This window comes from Bacillus rossius, chromosome 1 (assembly GCF_032445375.1).
Source record: "Bacillus rossius redtenbacheri isolate Brsri chromosome 1, Brsri_v3, whole genome shotgun sequence".
In the NCBI taxonomy this organism is placed as follows: Eukaryota; Metazoa; Arthropoda; class Insecta; order Phasmatodea; family Bacillidae; genus Bacillus; species Bacillus rossius.
In genome coordinates, this window is record NC_086330.1 from 74,834,925 (window position 1) to 74,853,078 (window position 18,154).

An 18,154-nucleotide genomic window follows, 5' to 3' on the forward strand; every position below is an offset into this window, starting at 1 on the left:
TGGCAGGATGCTGTCACTCACAATGCTAGACGGCTTTGCTTTAAACCCACTTAAACCTTCATGACAAGTCCGTCACCCTACAGGCCACCTCTAAAGAAAATATGCCAAAAGACAGTTTATTTTTACTGGTTAGTTTACATGTACGATTTCTTGCTTGCCGTAGTTAAATACACTAGAACCCCGATGTCACGAACCCCATATTAAACGAAGCAGTGATTTCACGAATACATTCTCGGGAACCGTCAAAAAATTGGACATTTTGACCAAAATGCGAAAATCAGAAGGGAAAAAAAAAAACGAAATGAAAGATCATTAAAATCTGTTAATTTTAACACACTGCGTATTTTTGTGTCGGCTTTAATACTTCCAATAATGTTCATGTAAGAATAACAAAAAAAAATAATGGGACATTTCTTTTAAAAATATGGCAGCGAGGTTCTGCAACGCGAGTGGGCGCACACGAAGCTCGCCCGGCTGGCTGGCGGCAGCGGCTTCATGATGCATAAACTCACTCCTTCCTCCCCTCGTTAACATTCTTCAAGGCTAGCTCATCCCTCCCAGACACACAAACCATCTAGAGTCCTCCCTTATAACACCCCAACTTCGCTCCCCTTTGAAAAAACTTCAGTGAGTAAATGCTCTTTTCACCCTCCCTTCTCCCGTAAAATTTGGCTTTTATGAATGGGGTACTAAAGTGGTGAGGGAGGGGTAAGAGCGTTGTAAATATTTTCGGACCCCTCCCTCCCCAACAAACACGCCCAAAAAAAAGTATGTCACTTTTCACACAAAGTTCGAGTTCAGTCATCTCTGGCAAGGAATTTACAAGCTTTCAAACTTAATATAAATGTATTTTAATAGCAAGGGTCCTATGAAAAGGAATATAACGAATTAAATCAAGCTACTGTCACCAAACAAAGCTTTAAACGGCCCCATGCGTGGTTGTTTCGTTATTGCTCGCGCAAAATAGAGACGTGGAATGTTAGAAGAAAGATAAAAATGCGGGGGAGACAGACGGCAGCCAATGTGTTTCCTGCGTGGGGAAGAAGTGGGGTAGTTTTTTTTTTCCCCCCTGGGTGAAGCGACCTTTTTCTGTCTACCCACGGGAAAAGATAATTGCTTGAGCTGTCAAAATAAACATCGCTGCGGCAGTAAAAACAAGTCGAGGCAGACGTGCATCCAGTCGGTCGCTGTTAATGAAAACAACTGGCGGGCCAGTGTTGTGCCCGGTTTTGGGGACACAAAGATTTTATCAATTTGCTGACAGTTTTAATATATTTTTACTCTCCTTGTTAAAATGAAGCAGATAACGTGATTGTTAACAAGTACATGCAGCATCCGAGATCGGCCGCAGCGCACGGTACGGGGAGAGGGTGAGAAAGGGCGAGCTAGCGGCCTACTACTATGTTCACTCTCTGCGGCCGGAGGGTTTTTCCTGCGTTGCATTAATATTAATTAATATTTAATGGTATTTTATTTATTAAGTCATAATACACAAAATCGGGGGGGAAAAAGAAGAAAAAACCTGCATAAGTCATCAACAATAGTTCACAAATTCAAGCCAGAAAATATACCAAATCGGACTTCAAAAACTAAGCAAACATTGTCAACCAATAGTAATTAAAATCAAGAGAAATCCAGCAGGTAGCTTTGCCTTAACTGTGTACCACACTAGACACTCGCAAAAAGCTAGAAGTAACACGTTGCCACAAAAACCTTTATCTGCACCCTGCCGGCAAAGGGATGTGGAATGGGGGTTGTCAAGCGCTGACAGCTGTCGACAGGAAGTGGTATCTATTTTTAGATATGCGCTGCTACGGCAGTACAGCACTGGGCAAGAGAAACACAGTAACACGCTGCTCACCACAAGAAACTTATTTTCTGTCCGATTTTCTTCGGATTTTCGGCAATTTTTTCACGGTTCCTCGAAATTGGGTTGCAATAGAGAGGTGGTCGCAATAAATGGGGTCGCAACAAAAGGGTTTTAATGTACTTTTTTTTCCCTCACAAAATAATGTATTTAAAAGTTGAAATCCAATATTTGTTAGGATATTATCGTTTACTTATTTAATCAACAGAAATACAAAGTTATCTGATGTGTAAATGGTCTTATACAAACGTTTTCAAACGTTTTAACATTTAATTTTTAGTCTCCATTGTTTAGTGCATATAAAAATGTAGCCAGTGCTAGTTGGCATCATGTTTGGTTACGTTGATGCCTATATAGAGAGCGCGCGCATTGTCTCATGTAATGATTTCAATATTGATAGGTCGCCGATTGCATGCAATGCACATACTCTGTTTTGTGCCGAGTAAACTACATTTGATAGCCCACATGTTAGTGTTGTGGTTAATGTATACTACAATGATAGTTACGTGTTAGTTCTGGCTCATGTTTTTCGTTTTTTTTAATTTTAAGTTTAACCTAGATCCTAGAATATTTTGGTTGCATGACTAATTAATGTAAGTTATTTGGCATGAATTTCTATACACTGCTTTTCAATTAAAATTATTTCACTGCAACATGTTTTGTTATGATGAAAAATTTAACCTCAACAAAATCTTTTTTATCTCATTAAATTCACACCCCGGCTTTTCAAACTTGATTTTAGCATGAAATGTGCGACGATTATGCGATATAACATGGTATATGGGTATACCTTCAGGCGTGGCCAGGTTTTGCTTATTTCATTAACATAATGCATAACGTATGAAGATTAGACTGTGTGACCTCAGCGACAAAGCTGGGGATGCTGGAGGGAGTGGACGGGCAGCTGGGCGACTGACGGGAGCGTGTGACCTACAGGAGCTGCATGCCACGTGCCAGGCCATGCAACAGCGACTGGTCGAGCTGATCGGCAAGCTGGCCAACGACGAGGTCACCGCGGAGCTGCTCCGCATCAACGACGAGATGAACAACCTCTTCCTCAGGTCCGTCCCTGCCCCCTCTCTCCGCCCTTGGCCCCATCACCCCATTCATCCGTTACACGAGACGAGACCCACGTGTTAGTTGTATTCGGAGTTCACTTGTTCGGCCTTGGTCAGATTTTTAAAAACTTCTTGAGTTCAAGTAAAAGTTGAAATTTTGATGTTAGAAAATTAAGTATAATTCAAAATTGAAATTAAAGTATGGAATAAAATAATTTGTAAAACGATGGGATATAGAATACTGTATTTACCCAAAAATAATGCTGCTCTCAATATAATACGACCCCAAACTTTTGATTATGAGTTTATGAAAATGACTTTATGGATAGGAAACCGTAATCCAAGTACATATAACTTGAAAATTATTAAATTGATTTCATATTTATTAGACACACACTAGTGCCATTTTCACCAGTAGAGTGATTTATATGGGGTATTTTGAAACACCAAACCATTGTTAAAAAAAAATTTATGTTTCATGACTAGTTAAAAAGTGGCCACTGTTCAGAATGCAAAAAATGTGGTGATATACTGTTTGGGATAGAGGAGGAGGTAGGGGTACTTCCCCAGGAGCAAGTGAAGAGAAGCAAAAGGACCTAGTGACAGACTCCATTTGCACTTCTCCATCCTGCATATCTCATCTGTCAGCCTGTGCAAAGGTTCAGGAAGTCCAGGACTAATCTGGCATAAGTGATGAAGTCTGGCAGAGCGTATAGTTTTTCAACTAAGCTGTTCCCAATGGCAAGATACAAATTTGCGATTATGAGGCAACCCACTTTTAGTTTCCACACTTTCGGTAAAAATCATATACAGTAATTATATTCAGGTAAATACAGTATATATTTTTAATTATTGCTATCAATTTAAATTTATACGATTGTAAGTATTTTGATTGCAAACAGAAATGCATTCTTTAATTTATTTTCAGCTTTAAAATTTTTGTAATACTTATTTGTTAGTCTTCCCCCCCCCCCCCCCCTTATAAATTTGGATGGTCTCGTGGTAAAAGGTACAGATCAAAATGAGTAAATTTACTGGAGGAATAAGTTATTTATTTTCCTATGTATTTATATAATGTTGAAAGCTTAATAATAGTGCAATGCTGACATTGGCACAGGTCATTAAGAAAACGTTAAGAATTTTACTAAAGATTTTGATTTTTTTTCTTTGTGAATAGGATCAAATGAAAATAGCCAGATTGTGATATATTTTACCTAAAGATCTTCTATTTATTCTGGGTAAATTAAGTTAATGGAATTTTAGTGTACAACTACAACTCTCTTAAGATAGTGTGATGTTTTCATGGTATACAGAGAGGTTGTTGACTGCTAAATGGTTTTACAGTAGCTGTCAGACAGTGACTGAGGTTGTCAGCCATGCTGGTTGAGTGTTCAGATGATTCCCCCTCCCCCTTTTTAAACTAGATTAAATTCCGGCAAGGACGAACTTGGATTTTTCGTGCAAGTGAGGGCCGTGGGAGACGATGTCATGACGTGTGTTTTCTCTGGTTGGTGCTGTTTCCCCTGCTCATTCAATCGGTCAATGCTCCATTTTCATGGTATCTCATCAGCCGTCATCATCTATAAAGATCATGATGTATGTGAGATGTTGAGTCCGTTGATCACTTGATTGTCGGTCCGCCTGCAGGTACACAAGGTTCGAGAACAACAGGGACGCTAGTCGGCAGCAGAAGGTGGCCCGGGGCCCGGCCCAGGACGCGGCAGAGTCCCTGATCGATCTGAGTGATGAGTCTGCGGCCGCCTCCCCTGCGACGACTGCCCTCAACGCCAAGTTGGCCGGCCTCAGTGAGTGTCTGCACTCCTTTGGTTGCAAGAAATGAGTTGTGTGTGGATCTGAACAGTCAATACCAACGAGCACGTGTTTTGTTTAGCTTAATCTAATAAATTAATTTTAGACATGGGTTTACCCATGGACAGGAAATTAAAGTACCTAATATTATTAGTGTACGTGTAATATGTCATTACATTTTCTCGCTCATGAAGTACCGTGTTTCATCGCATAATCATTGCACATTTTATGCTAAAATCAAGTTTGAAAAGTAGGGGTGAGATGATTATGTGAAAACTTTTTTTTTGGGTAAAGTTATTCATTAAAACTAGTGGTGTACCGATATGACTTTACCGATTACCGATTTGATTACCGTTACCGATTATGAGAGCAATAATCGGCAGATACCGATTCAGTTACCGATTATAATGAAGACATTTTTTTAAGTGTAATAATAATAATGCACACAAAATTTTTTATTCCCATGTGAATTTAATAACAAGATTAGGTAAAATTGAGAATACAGTTATAACAACAGTATAAAAATATATAATATACACTATTAAGTCATTGCAAAGTGTAAATTAAATTAACTTCTAGTTATATTTGTTATTGTAAACAACTTGAACTACAGTCTAATAATTGTAATTTACAATGGGTAAGTTTTTGTTGCGGAAAACTAGCATTATTATTGACTATCACATAAGGTTGCATCAAGAAATTACTGTTTAACAATGTAAACATGCTGCTTTATTTTGTTCACTTGAGTTTATAGAAAAATGTTTCCACACTAGGGCTGGGCGATTAATTGAAAATTACGGTTTCGATTCGATTCCATAAATAATTGAAATCGTATCTTTCGTTTAAATTAAGATTCGAAAAATTCGAATTTTGGCTAGGTCATTTGCATGGTGACAATTTCCAACATTCAGTTTATTTTGCACATAAAGGTGTGGAATATAACTATGTATGTATGTAAAATCTCAACGAATATTCCATTTAGCGACATTCTTCCTATGTACTACGAACTTTGGGACTGCCAAACAATCATGATACATAATGCAATTTTTACCTCATCCTGTAAATAACAACAAAATAGGAAAAAATTCTCTTTACTACAAACGGCCGACATACACATTAATTATGAAATTGGAAAGTCCTCGAACCAATCGTAAAATACGTTTTCATTTCTGGGATGTGATCATAACCTCGATCACCGAAAGCAGTAAATAAATAAGCTCTATGTACATTAGCTTCATAGATACTATACCGACGTGCATGCAACACTTCCCACAAAATGGCTTCCGAATTGAGTGCCTGCAACTTAAGCGCTAATGGTGGCAGACTTTAGTACCGTGGCTTGGACATAAAAAACGACCGACATCAAAGCTGTGCATACAACAGTAGTCATGTGACTGTATCTGTGATAACCACTTTTTTTTTGTTTCGGGGATCCGGTACCGTGTATTTTGTTTATGTATTTTAAGGACGTAAGTTTGATAGCTACATATGTGGTAATTGTGTTCTTTGTCTTTACATATATTCCTCGACTGCAGTATCAGGCATATTGACGGCGATATTAATGGAAAATGCAAGTGTGATAGTTCTGTAGCAATGAGAAATGACCCATTGTTTTTTTTCTTTTAACACATACAATACCGTGTTGAGTTTCTAGCGTCAAAACAATCTTTGTTTTGACTGCAGAAGTGAGTGAAAACGTGAAAGGTGTATTTAAACCTCGAAGTGCAGTTTGGAAATTTTACGAGAAAGTGTCCGAAACTCATTCAAAGTGCAAAACATGCGGCAACAAACCTAAACAAGTTCACAGGAGCACAACCAGCATGGCGAAACATCTCGCAAAACACACAGATGTATATTCAGAATTTTTAAAATTGCAATCTCAAATGAAATCTGTGGTACTTCCATCTTCATCTATACCCAAACATAAAATTGTCCAGCAGATATTGCAAACTGCATTTTCTAGGCAAGGAAAATATGCTAATGATCCAATGATCCATGTTTGCCTACATTGTTATTAACTTTTTTACACTTTTGTACCTTATGCATTTGTTCTAGAACTAAGGAATTGAATCTAAATTTCAATTTAAATTTTTTTACAGTAATTCGAATCGGAATCGAATCGAAATGAAATCTCTGGAATCGCCCAGCCCTATTCCACACTTCACTTTTTTTCTCCCTACTCGCCATCTCACTATAATTATATAAAAATGACTAAAAACCATTTCCAGCACATGTGATTTTATTTATGTTCACTGAATATATAAAATTATAAATACTTTTTCACTTTTCATGTCACATACAAATAACAAATGGATAATGTTACCAAAGACGCCCATAACGAGTTTGTAAAAAACAGTGATAAAAACTAGAAGGTATAGGGACCACGATTTTGACCTGCTACTACGACTCGAAAAGATCGATTGTCATAGAATCCGCTGCAACTGTTTGTGGTATTTTGATAGCGTGCCATCTATTTTACGTCTCTGGCTATAGGTAATGTACAAGGCCACTAAACAAAAGACGAAACGTAAATAAACGTGTAGGAAAAATGTATTTTTTATTGTTCGAGGCAATGAGATTTATTAAACTTAACGAAATATCTGTAATTATGATATGACGGAGTTAGATGAATTTTGTAATATATACAAATATTACCGTATTTCGTCCTAAACTGTGTAACAAAATATTACACGGTAAAAACCTACTTAATTACGCCGGGACGTAAATAATTGGCAAAGTAATAGTTAAGATAATCGCAAATTATGATTAATCGGTAAGTACCCATAATCGCCGATTACGATTCATCGGTATCCGCATCGGTGCACCACTAATTAAAGCAAAACCTATGCGGTCACATCCGAATGAATATTAGATTACAACTTTAAAATACTTTGTTTTATATGGGAAAACTACCTACACAAAGCGCTGTGAATCTAAAAACCTCATGCAACGTTTACGCGAGAAAATTTTTCTCCAAGTTTTGATTATCTAAAATAACGCTGCAATGATAGTATGTGTACGATGATTATGCAATAAAACACGGTAGTGCTGAAAAATATGTCCATAATGTATTTTTATGTAAAGTTTTGCTATTTTTTCAATGACTACATACTTGGCTGCAGGGATCACTGTTGTGCCATTGTGTCCTGCACCCTCTTGTCTTCCATGTGGGCAGCTGTGTGGTGTTTTGTGTGAATGTGTGGACACTGTGTAAAGGTGTGAGCGGGGCGACGGTGGCGTCCCAGCTGAGTGCTATCAGCAGTGTGCCGGCCCAGCAGGGCCCCCAGCGTGAAGAGAAGGACGACTCTGAGTTCGACATGTTCGCCCAGTCCAGAAACATCTCGTACGAGACCTCCAAAACAGGGTGCGATATGTTACAGTATGTAATACAGTAGAATCTCGTTATAGCGAGCACGGTAATAGCGAGAACACGACTATAACGAGGTATTTTTGAGGAATTTACTGCGTGATAGCTTGAAGCGTGCTTTTGTTATTTGTCTGCTTTATCTCCACCCCTCTCGCTAGCCACTAGATATCTTGCCGTTGACGCCTGTCACACTTCAGCCTTGTGGTTTTAAAAATAGAATCCCGTCCTTTCTTTCTTTTATCAAACTTCCGTTAGTTATATGTGCCGTGTGTAGACAAAGTTTGAGATTCAAACAGAAACAACGTAAGAAAGTATTTTTTACAAATTAGAAAAATGTATGTTTTTGTTTTTATAATCGCATATTTTCACGTTTTTTTTGGTTATCTTAAAAGAGATAATATTAAAAGGCCGCTCTAATGAGATTTAATTGTTTCTTGGTTAACAAAAACTATTTATTATCAAATATTGTTAATTGTTTATATTCTATTTATTATTATTATTTACGCGACGTCATACTGTACGCGTACGCAATACGACTGGATTCGTTGCTGCAACATAACATAGCATGTTATGCGGTATCAGAAGTAACGAGTAACGTAACGATAGTAACGAGTACTAATTGTTATAGTAACGAATACATACCGGTACACATTTTTTCGTTACTTTTACACCTCTAGTAGGCACTACCGTATTTATTTCCGAATCGCTAGGGCAGTTTCATACCTGCCAACTTTTACGGATTGTCCGTAAGTTTTACGGATTTTAATACTATTTTACGGTTTTACGGACGTCTTTAATATCTTACGGATTTATTTTTGCGTGGTGGTTTATTACCGTTCACTGTACCGGCCATGTATACCTGCCAACTTTTACTGTACCGGCCATGTTACCGACGGACCGACGGAAGGCGGAATGAAAACAAAACAAGAGATAGTTAGTTATTTGTATATGGTTTGGACTGGTCTACGTTTGTTTTCCACTAACGCAACGAAAAAGTGCATCCTTAAACGGAGGAACGGACCACAATTGTGACGTCAGCCCTACCTCCTTGGTCTGTTCCTTGTTCCTTATATTATGTCCAAAATGGCTGACTATTGTTCGTAGTTCCAATGTAGTGCTGTGCAACCGTTTTTTTTTTCGTTTGAATTTACGTGATGGGAACCATGAGTAAGCTAGCCAATAAGAAATATATTCAGACTTACCGTGCTGCGTATAACAACGAATTCTCGTGTATTCTGAAATCGCAAAAAGGAGAAACTTTTGTGTTTTGTACAGTGTGCCGGTGTGATTTTAGTATTGCTCATGGAGGTAGGTCCGACATAACTACACACGTTAAGTGTCCTAAGCATAGGAAAAACGTGCTTTCTGAGGAAGAAAATAAGAAAATTGATAGCTTTTTTACCAGTACTGCACACACGGGGCTGGAAGTGACGAAAGCAGGCACTGTTGATGTCAAGTGGGCTGAATTATCAAGAGTTCGTAAAGTAGATGGCTTCCTGAAGTATAACATATTGTCAAATGCTATCAATTCTGTTAATCCCCCACAGTAATTCAGAATGTGAGCACATTTTCAGTATGGTAAAATAAACAGAACCCAATTTAGGTCCTCCATGTCATCTAAAACTTTGCATTCTATTTCTGTGTTGAAATCAAGGAATTGTGTTTGTTATGAACAAAGATTTACCTCAGATTTATTAGGTAAAGCAAAGAAGGCAACTACTGCACATTCTAAGTCTTAAAATTGCATCAAGGATGATAATCAGGAGATGACTGAAATATGTAACAAACATGTGATATAGCAAGGTATGTCTTTAAGTAATCTTGTTTAGTGAATACTATTGCTTTTGTTTTGTACGTGATCATTTTGCTTTTCATATGCATGCTGTGTAAATTGGCACATTCTGGATAGGTTTAGTTTCCCAGTACATTTACAATATTGACTGTATGAGGTTTTCATTCTAGGCCATCAATATGCTATTCATGACATTAGTAAATTAGCAGAAACCAATGGAATAGAAAAATAGAAAATAATTGCACATAAAGCATGTAAAAAATGGCCGCATTTGATTTATGATACATTTTCCCAATTTAAAAGTTTTCTGGATGACCAAACTAAAAAGTTGGCAGATATGCAGTTTTCTTGTAACTTTTGTTTCGGTCAGTTGTTGGGGTATCTTTCCGGGAAAGGGGTGGTGATGGTTTGAGTTTAATCCCAAATTTATTTTATAAAAAAGTTGACAGGTTTCTTTAAATGAAAAAAGTATAGTTTTCCAACGACTATTACGTTAGAGGCGTACGTGCGTTGCCGCAGCCGCACTCCTGCTTTTTTGTAAGGAATTAAATCGTCGCGCTACACTAGCACCACCTGTTAACAACATCCCGAACCAACATGGCAGTCAGCAGACAGCCCGCGTCGACAATAGATAGCAGGACAATGCTGCGTTGGCCGCGGGCTGAGATACTATACTTACGTGGCGTGGTAGGGTATTCTGGTTATTTTGACGCAATCGGTGATCGCATCCGTACTTATGGGGTATCGTTTTAAAGAGAATTCACACATCTGCTCACAGAAATTAAGATTTCGTTAATATAACGTGTTATTTTCCAATTATACAGGTTGAAACACAATTTTTATGCTATTTTCGGTTATTTTTTGCGGGCCTAAATTTGTCCAATTTGGTTATAGCGAGGACACGGTTATAGCGAGGATCAAACCCGGAACCGTGACACCTCGCTATAACGGGACTCTAGTGTATGTGGAGGCCTCCAGCTACGTCTTAAATGTAAATTCAAGAAAGAGAATGCTTTCATTCTTTAAAAGCTTGAAGTATGTCTTTTTCTCTTATCTTTTTTTTTGAAGTGTTTTTTTATGAATTGTAGCTAAACCTTGTATTGTGTACCATGAATTATCAAGTTTTACTTAGATCCCCCCCCCCCCTCCCCCATCACTCATGTATTGCTTTGCTAGAATGACAAGTGAACATGACTGTGACAAAGAGTTGCATTCTTTTCATTTTAGTTTTCAGTCATTAATTTGTCCATTGATTAATTTATTCATTTGGCTAGTCATTAATTATCTCATTCATTTACATGTTTACTCTTCTCTGTATTTCTCTCTCCTCATAAACACGCATGCTTGCACACTCAGTCGGTCACTCATTCTCACTCACTTCCTCTGTTCATACTCTTTTGAACGCCATCTCGCTTGCATGTTTGCTCACTTATGTTTCTAATTGGAGTATGCTTGTGCCTTGCAGTGGCAGCACCTACAAGGACAACTTGGAGCCAGATCAGGTCAATGGTAGTCTGGCGGCCGTCACTCAGAACAGGTCCCAGCCAATCGTAAGTCAGCTTATGCCCGTTGTTTCTGTTGAGTGTGTGCTGTGTTGTGTTGGATGTGTGTAAGTATTAACTTCTCGAGACTGCACTTAAATTGATTCATTTTTGATGTGTCTGCTTTCTAGTGGTTTAAATTTTAATTGTGACAGTGGTAATATATAAATTATAGTGATAATTTAAACTACTATGTAATTAAAATTTAAAAAAATAAAAGAAAATAGGACTTTTTATAGTTCCCACTTTAATACAAAGAGGTGTAATGTAAAATGGTTTAAATACTAAATTACTCTATAAAAGATGGCAGTCTCAGACCTGCCAACTTGTACGATTCTGCCGTAATTTGTACGGGTGATTGCAGTTCTTACGTTTTTACGGGGAGCAGCATTAATTTTACGCATTACGTTTCTTCTGGCCTGAAATTCTACATTGACTCACGGGGCACGGGCTAGCGTTTTCAATCTCGTGCCATAAAATAGTGTACTTGCATCGGTAAATACCATATATACAGTTTTTGTACCGTATTTTTGTTGGAACAGTGCCGTAAATGTCACGTACAATACCACAGTTTTGTAATGGTTTTTACGGCAAGATGAAAGGAAGTACCGATTTTAACGTGCTGCAAGATTGTTTTAACCGCATTTTGTGGTACATGTACTGTAGTTTACAGTACAGAATACCATATATTTGCACTGACCCGGCGACATTTTTTGCCGCGCTTCCACGTTACTGCGCTGTGGTGAATACTTTAGAAATCGTTAGATTCAGACTTACTCTATGCATCAGACATCGTAATTGTAGACTGGACAGTCGTATGTGCGACATGTGACGTCATTCATTCAATTTAAGATAGTAACCTTTATCAATGGGATAAGGACACGGACCGCCCAGAGGCCACAGGTTCGGACTGTTGTAGATGGGCCCGTCGTGTACGAGATTGCAGGTTATGTCCACGCGTGTAGTGTTGTGTTTGATAACAAATAGTGGTTTGGTGTACATTAATTAAAAACTATAGTGGTTCAGTTAAAGCAAAATATTTACGATACAGTTATGTTTGGAAGTGTATTTGAGTTTCACATACATTTCGTTGTGTAGTGAAGCAAGAAAGAAATAAAGTTGTTTGAGTCAAGGCGTCGATTATTTTTCTTAATATAGTACTTATGTGCCAACAAAAGGTATAAAATGTGCTTAAATATGTAGTTGAGCGGTATTTGCAGAAAAAAAATGTTAAAAATCTGAAAATACTTTTATTATATGCTCTTTAAATTCCTCTTTTCATTAAAGCCGGCGGACCATTTTAATTAATTAGGCATTCACGAACACACGGCAAAATAACAAAAATGGCAACGGTCGAATGATTACACACATCTTCTATAGCATAATTAAGAACGGCGATATCTCATAAAGTATTTGGAATTTCTTATCTTCGCCGGCTTTAATGAAAAGAGGAATTTAAAGAGCATATAATAAAAGTATTTTCAGATTTTTAAAATTTTCTTTCGCAAATACCACTTAAGTACATATTTACCCACTATCCATATCAAGTGTGCGAAACATGTAAGTAATTTCAAATACCAGACTAGTGTTGAAAATGAGGTTATTCAGGCTGAGTGTTTGTTCACTGGTTCTTTTGTGGAACACAACATACCCTTCAGTATTGCAGATCATGTTGGCCCACTGCTTAGAAAAATGTTTCCTAAGTGTGATGTGGCTAAACAATATAGCTGTGGTAGAACTAAGACAACTGCCATTGTTAATGAAATGGCTTTAGATGTAGTTTCTAATATTGTTGACTGTTTGCAAAATGGGCCATTTTGCCTTTCACAGATTCTTGTTCTAAACTTTATCCCCTCGTGGTGACATATTTTGTTAAGGTTTTACAAGTGTTTGCATTGGCATAATTTTAACTTGAGTGTGGCAAAATTCAGGGGGGAAAATAACAAACATCATACAAAAGATTGGTAGGGAAGTTGGTTTTCAAGAATTCTTAAAAGAAATAGTGAATTTTATGTTCAGCATAAGAAAATTAAGTTTTGAAAGTTACTTTTCATCTTGTTTGTTTAAATTACGGAGAATAGCATTCATTTGCATAATATGTGATGTTTGTGTGTAAATATGTGTATAACACATGTTTCCCACTTATTTATGGTGAACAACTGGTGCGTATAACTGACATGAAATGCCGCGACCTATTTACGCACTTTTCGGAAAATTTTAAAATCTTACTGATAAGCAACTTTACAAGTTGGCAGGTCTGCAGTCTAAAATAAAGTACACCCGCCCCTCAAAGTAACACTGATCAATTAGCTCAGTTTTAAAGTAATGATGCCAAAAAATTACGTCTCTATTTGTCGTACCACTCATAGATTCTAAGTAGTGCTCTTTTCCATCTATGTACATTAATTTTTATTTCAATGCACACACATTTGGTAATGATGCAATAAATTAATAAAATTATTTATCAGTAAACTACCGTATTTACTCGCATATAGGTCGCGGCAATTTTACCAGATTTGATGGGGAAAAAATGAAGTGCGACCTATATGTGAAGAAAAATTTTTTTAAAATTTTTGAGGAATTTTTTTTGCAATATTTTGCTTTAAAATGCGAAAAAGAAGTTTATATATGTATAGGCAAAATTATTTACAATGTACACTGACGCCGACCGCCAATGCTCCTCTGTCGCATAGACCGCTATGCCTCATCAACGTCTCGCAAAAGCGTGTGCACCGAACGCGCCCGTGCGCGCAGCAAAGTGCAGTTCGTGCGACGAGGCGAACGCCATACAACGAGTGCTACACCGGCGCAAGGATCCGGCCGGGTGTGGCATATCCTTCCGCCGCACTACAACAAATTGTTATAATTATGTTTTTCCACAGGATTTTATTAAACATTATTTTTTATTAATTAATAATTAAGTCTTTGCAAAATCATGTTTCAATGTGCGATTGGTCCCGAACCTGGCCGGTTCAGTTTCCCGCGAAATTCACACGTTTCCGCGGGAGGGCTGGCGGGGGAGGGGGGTCGCGCGCTGCGACACCGCTAGTGTCCTTCGAGAGCTCAACCAGGCCGGCAGCCTGCGCGCAACGCGGAACCTTCAAACTTTGCATTCACCGACATGTAGTTTTCCATAGTGTAATTTCTTTTCAACCTTTTTGTACAGTTCCGCGGTCGGCCTAAATTTACCATGAGGTACTTAACTTAATTCAATCAGTGCTCAAGATGAGTGTTCCACGTCATACGTAAGTACTGTGGGCAGATTATGTGGTTTCACGTCGGCGCTTCACGCCCAACCTAGCCTACAGGCTATTTAGTTTTGGCCCGCACGGGGCAGCCAGCAGGCGACACGTGCTATCAGACTTAATAACGATTCAGTCCCTGGGTCACACCTAGACACCACGTAGAGTCGCCGGAAACACGGGCCTACGTGCTGCTAGCCCAGTTTATCAAGTGTAATGTATTAGTGGAATAGTTGTTCGCCTAAGTGTAATTCGTCATGTCAGGGCTTATGTATCACCGTCGTACGGCAGTGCGCCACCAAACTTAATCCAGAGCTAGGTATTAGTGTAGTGTATTGTGCTTCAAAATATCGTGTGCCATGTCAGAGTGTCTTTTGTAACTTTCGCATCACGTAAACGAGTCTGCCCCTCACGCGCATAAGAATCGTGAGCCGCCACTGAGGAAGTGAGCTGCGCGTGTGACTATTCGCGTCGGGCAAACCGTTACGGCCAGAACGGGCAGCACCATGTATTGGGCTGTGCTGTATTAAATTCACGAACTATCTGAAGAAGTTTTGTGTTATTATTCAGGCGTCCCGAGTGGCCTCAACAGCTCGGGGGGCCCTACTGCGTTGACCCCTACCTCTAGCCACAAGGCCGAACCTTCCCTGAGATCACGAACTGAACAAAATCACGTCTAAATACTCAGAGGTAGCGGGGACGGCGTCAAATTGGCGCCCGACTAGTGTGGCTTTCATTTTCTAAAAATTAATTTCCAAATTTTGTTTCAAATTTTTCAAATTTTTTCTCAAATTTTTCAAATTTTATACTTCAAATTAGTGTACCAGTAAGGGCTCGCGTAGGAAGTCGGGAATCGCGCGGAAACGGACGCGACGCGCAGACAGCCAAAGGAGCGGGCACCTGGCGATAGGCGCGCGTCAAGTTACACGCCAGACGAGATAACGGCTGTGGGAGCGGAAGTCCGCGCGCCTCGCACACGGATCAGGTGGCGCAGCTGCTACGCGCCGAACAGGAGCACGAACATGAGCCGTGACGGAGCGGTAAAGATAGACATGGAAGGGGTATGCCACGCATGCCTTCTGCCAGGGTTGCCAATAAATCATGCCGCGGCAGGGATTTTCGCCACCTGTACCTGCGACACGGAGTTCGGAGGGCAGGAGCACGAAGACCCCGTAAAATTCCTACAGCGATACCGGGACAGGCTGGCTCGATATGCGGTCCCCACGTACGCACCAGCGCGCCCCGTCAGGACGGACGGGCGCGGCTCACCCGACTCGTCAGCGGCCTGCACCGGGTCGTCGGCGAGCCGCACCGGGCACCAGGTGGCCCCGGCGACACCGGCAGCACCTGCGGTGTCCGCTGCCACACCGGCACGCCCCGTCAGGACGGACGGGCGCGGCTCACCCGACTCGTCAGCGGCCTGCACCGGGTCGTCGGCGAGCCGCACCGGACACCAGGTGGACCCGGCGACACCGGCAGCACCTGCGGTGTCCGCTGCCACACCGGCACGCCCCGTCAGGACGGACGGGCGCGGCTCACCCGACTCGTCAGCGGCCTGCACCGGGTCGTCGGCGAGCTGCACCGTACCCCAGGTGGCCCCGGCGACACCGGCAGCACCTGTGGTACCCACGTACGCACCAGCACGCCCCGTCAGGACGGACGGGCGCGGCTCACCCGACTCGTCAGCGGCCCGCACCGGGTCGTCGGCGAGCCGTACCGTACACCAGGTGGCCCCGGCGACACCGGCAGCACCTGTGGTACCCACGTACGCACCAGCACGCCCCGTCAGGACGGACGGGCGCGGCTCACCCGACTCGTCAGCGGCCTGCACCGGGTCGTCGGCGAGCCGTACCGTACACCAGGTGGCCCCGGCGACACCGGCAGCACCTGCGGTACCCACGTACGCACCAGCGCGCCCCGTCTGGACGGACGGGCGCGGCACACACAGCCCGTCAGCGGCCCGCACCGGGTCGTCGGCGAGCCGCACCGTACACCAGGTGGCCCCGGCGACACCGGCAGCACCTGCGGTACCCACGTACGCACCAGCACGCCCCGTCAGGACGGACGGGCGCGGCTCACCCGACTCGTCAGCGGCCTGCACCGGGTCGTCGGCGAGCCGTACCGTACACCAGGTGGCCCCGGCGACACCGGCAGCACCTGCGGTACCCACGTACGCACCAGCGCGCCCCGTCTGGACGGACGGGCGCGGCACACACAGCCCGTCAGCGGCCCGCACCGGGTCGTCGGCGAGCCGCACCGTACACCAGGTGGCCCCGGCGACACCGGCAGCACCTGCGGTACCCACGTACGCACCGGCACGCCCCGTCAGGACGGACGGGCGCGGCTCACCCGACTCGTCAGCGGCCCGCACCGGGTCGTCGGCGAGCCGCACCGGACACCAGGTGGCCCCGGCGACACCGGCAGCACCTGCGGTACCCACGTACGCACCGGCACGCCCCGTCAGGACGGACGGGCGCGGCTCACCCGACTCGTCAGCGGCCCGCACCGGGTCGTCGGCGAGCCGCACCGGGCACCAGGTGGCCCCGGCGACACCGGCAGCACCTGCGGTGTCCGCTGCCACACCGGCACGCCCCGTCAGGACGGACGGGCGCGGTGCACCCGACTCGTCAGCGGCCTGCACCGGGTCGTCGGCGAGCAGTACCGGACACCAGGTGACCCCGGCGACACCGGCAGCACCTGCGGACCGCCTGACGGCAGCGGCAGCGCCCCGGGAGCAGTGTGGTGAGTCGTTCCAATTAGGGCAGTTGGGACCTGGGGCGGGGCATTTACTCCGGATTCCCGTCAGGATGGATGGACGGCCGGTGCATGCTCTTGTCGACACGGCCGCCAGCCACACGTATGTGTCGGCTCAATGCTCGAGCGTACGGGACATTGACTCAGGGGCGGAGGAGGTACAGTTAGCGACGCAGGGGGCGACAGCGCGTATTGTCGGCCGCTCGAACATCACCCTCTCCATCAGGGACCATGTTAGTCACACAACAGCACTAGTAGTAGAGGGACTACGGGAGACGCTGATCCTAGGTCTGCCTTGGCTGGCGCAGGAGGACGCCACTGTGGAAGTCAGGGAGGGGAGGTTGCACGTTGGCCACCACGAGCGGCGCACAGTTTACAGCCTGGGCTATCGGCCACCCGCCGAGCAGGGGACACCCATCACGCTCGCGGACTTGAGGAACGGTGTGCCCGCTGCCCATGTAGAGCTCATAAACAATGTCTTGTCTCAACAGCCACAGGTGTTTGCGGCCACAGATATGCTCCGCCGTACCACAACCACGGAACACACCATCCCCACCCGACCTCACCAACCCCAGTTCGTAAAACCATACGGGTTCGGACCCACTGAAAGGCACGTCATCCAGACCCAGATCACGGAAATGTTACGCGATGGAGTCATCGAACCCAGTGAGTCGCCATACAACTGCCAGATTGTCATGGCGAACAAGAAAGATGGCTCCATGCG

At 42.8% G+C, this 18,154-nt stretch overlaps 1 protein-coding gene across 5 annotated transcripts in view; it reads left to right on the plus strand.

The window, feature by feature from the left end:
* Window positions 1–18,154, plus strand: part of LOC134537901 (TOM1-like protein 2) — a 75,453-nt gene that overhangs the window by 33,141 nt on the left and 24,158 nt on the right. For all 5 annotated transcript variants that reach the window (XM_063378841.1, XM_063378857.1, XM_063378874.1 and 2 more), the window contains exons 6-9: window positions 2,804–2,928; window positions 4,573–4,730; window positions 7,951–8,098; window positions 11,359–11,443. In XM_063378841.1, the coding sequence (XP_063234911.1) occupies window positions 2,804–2,928; window positions 4,573–4,730; window positions 7,951–8,098; window positions 11,359–11,443 (516 nt within the window). The remainder of the gene's footprint in view (window positions 1–2,803; window positions 2,929–4,572; window positions 4,731–7,950; window positions 8,099–11,358; window positions 11,444–18,154) is intronic.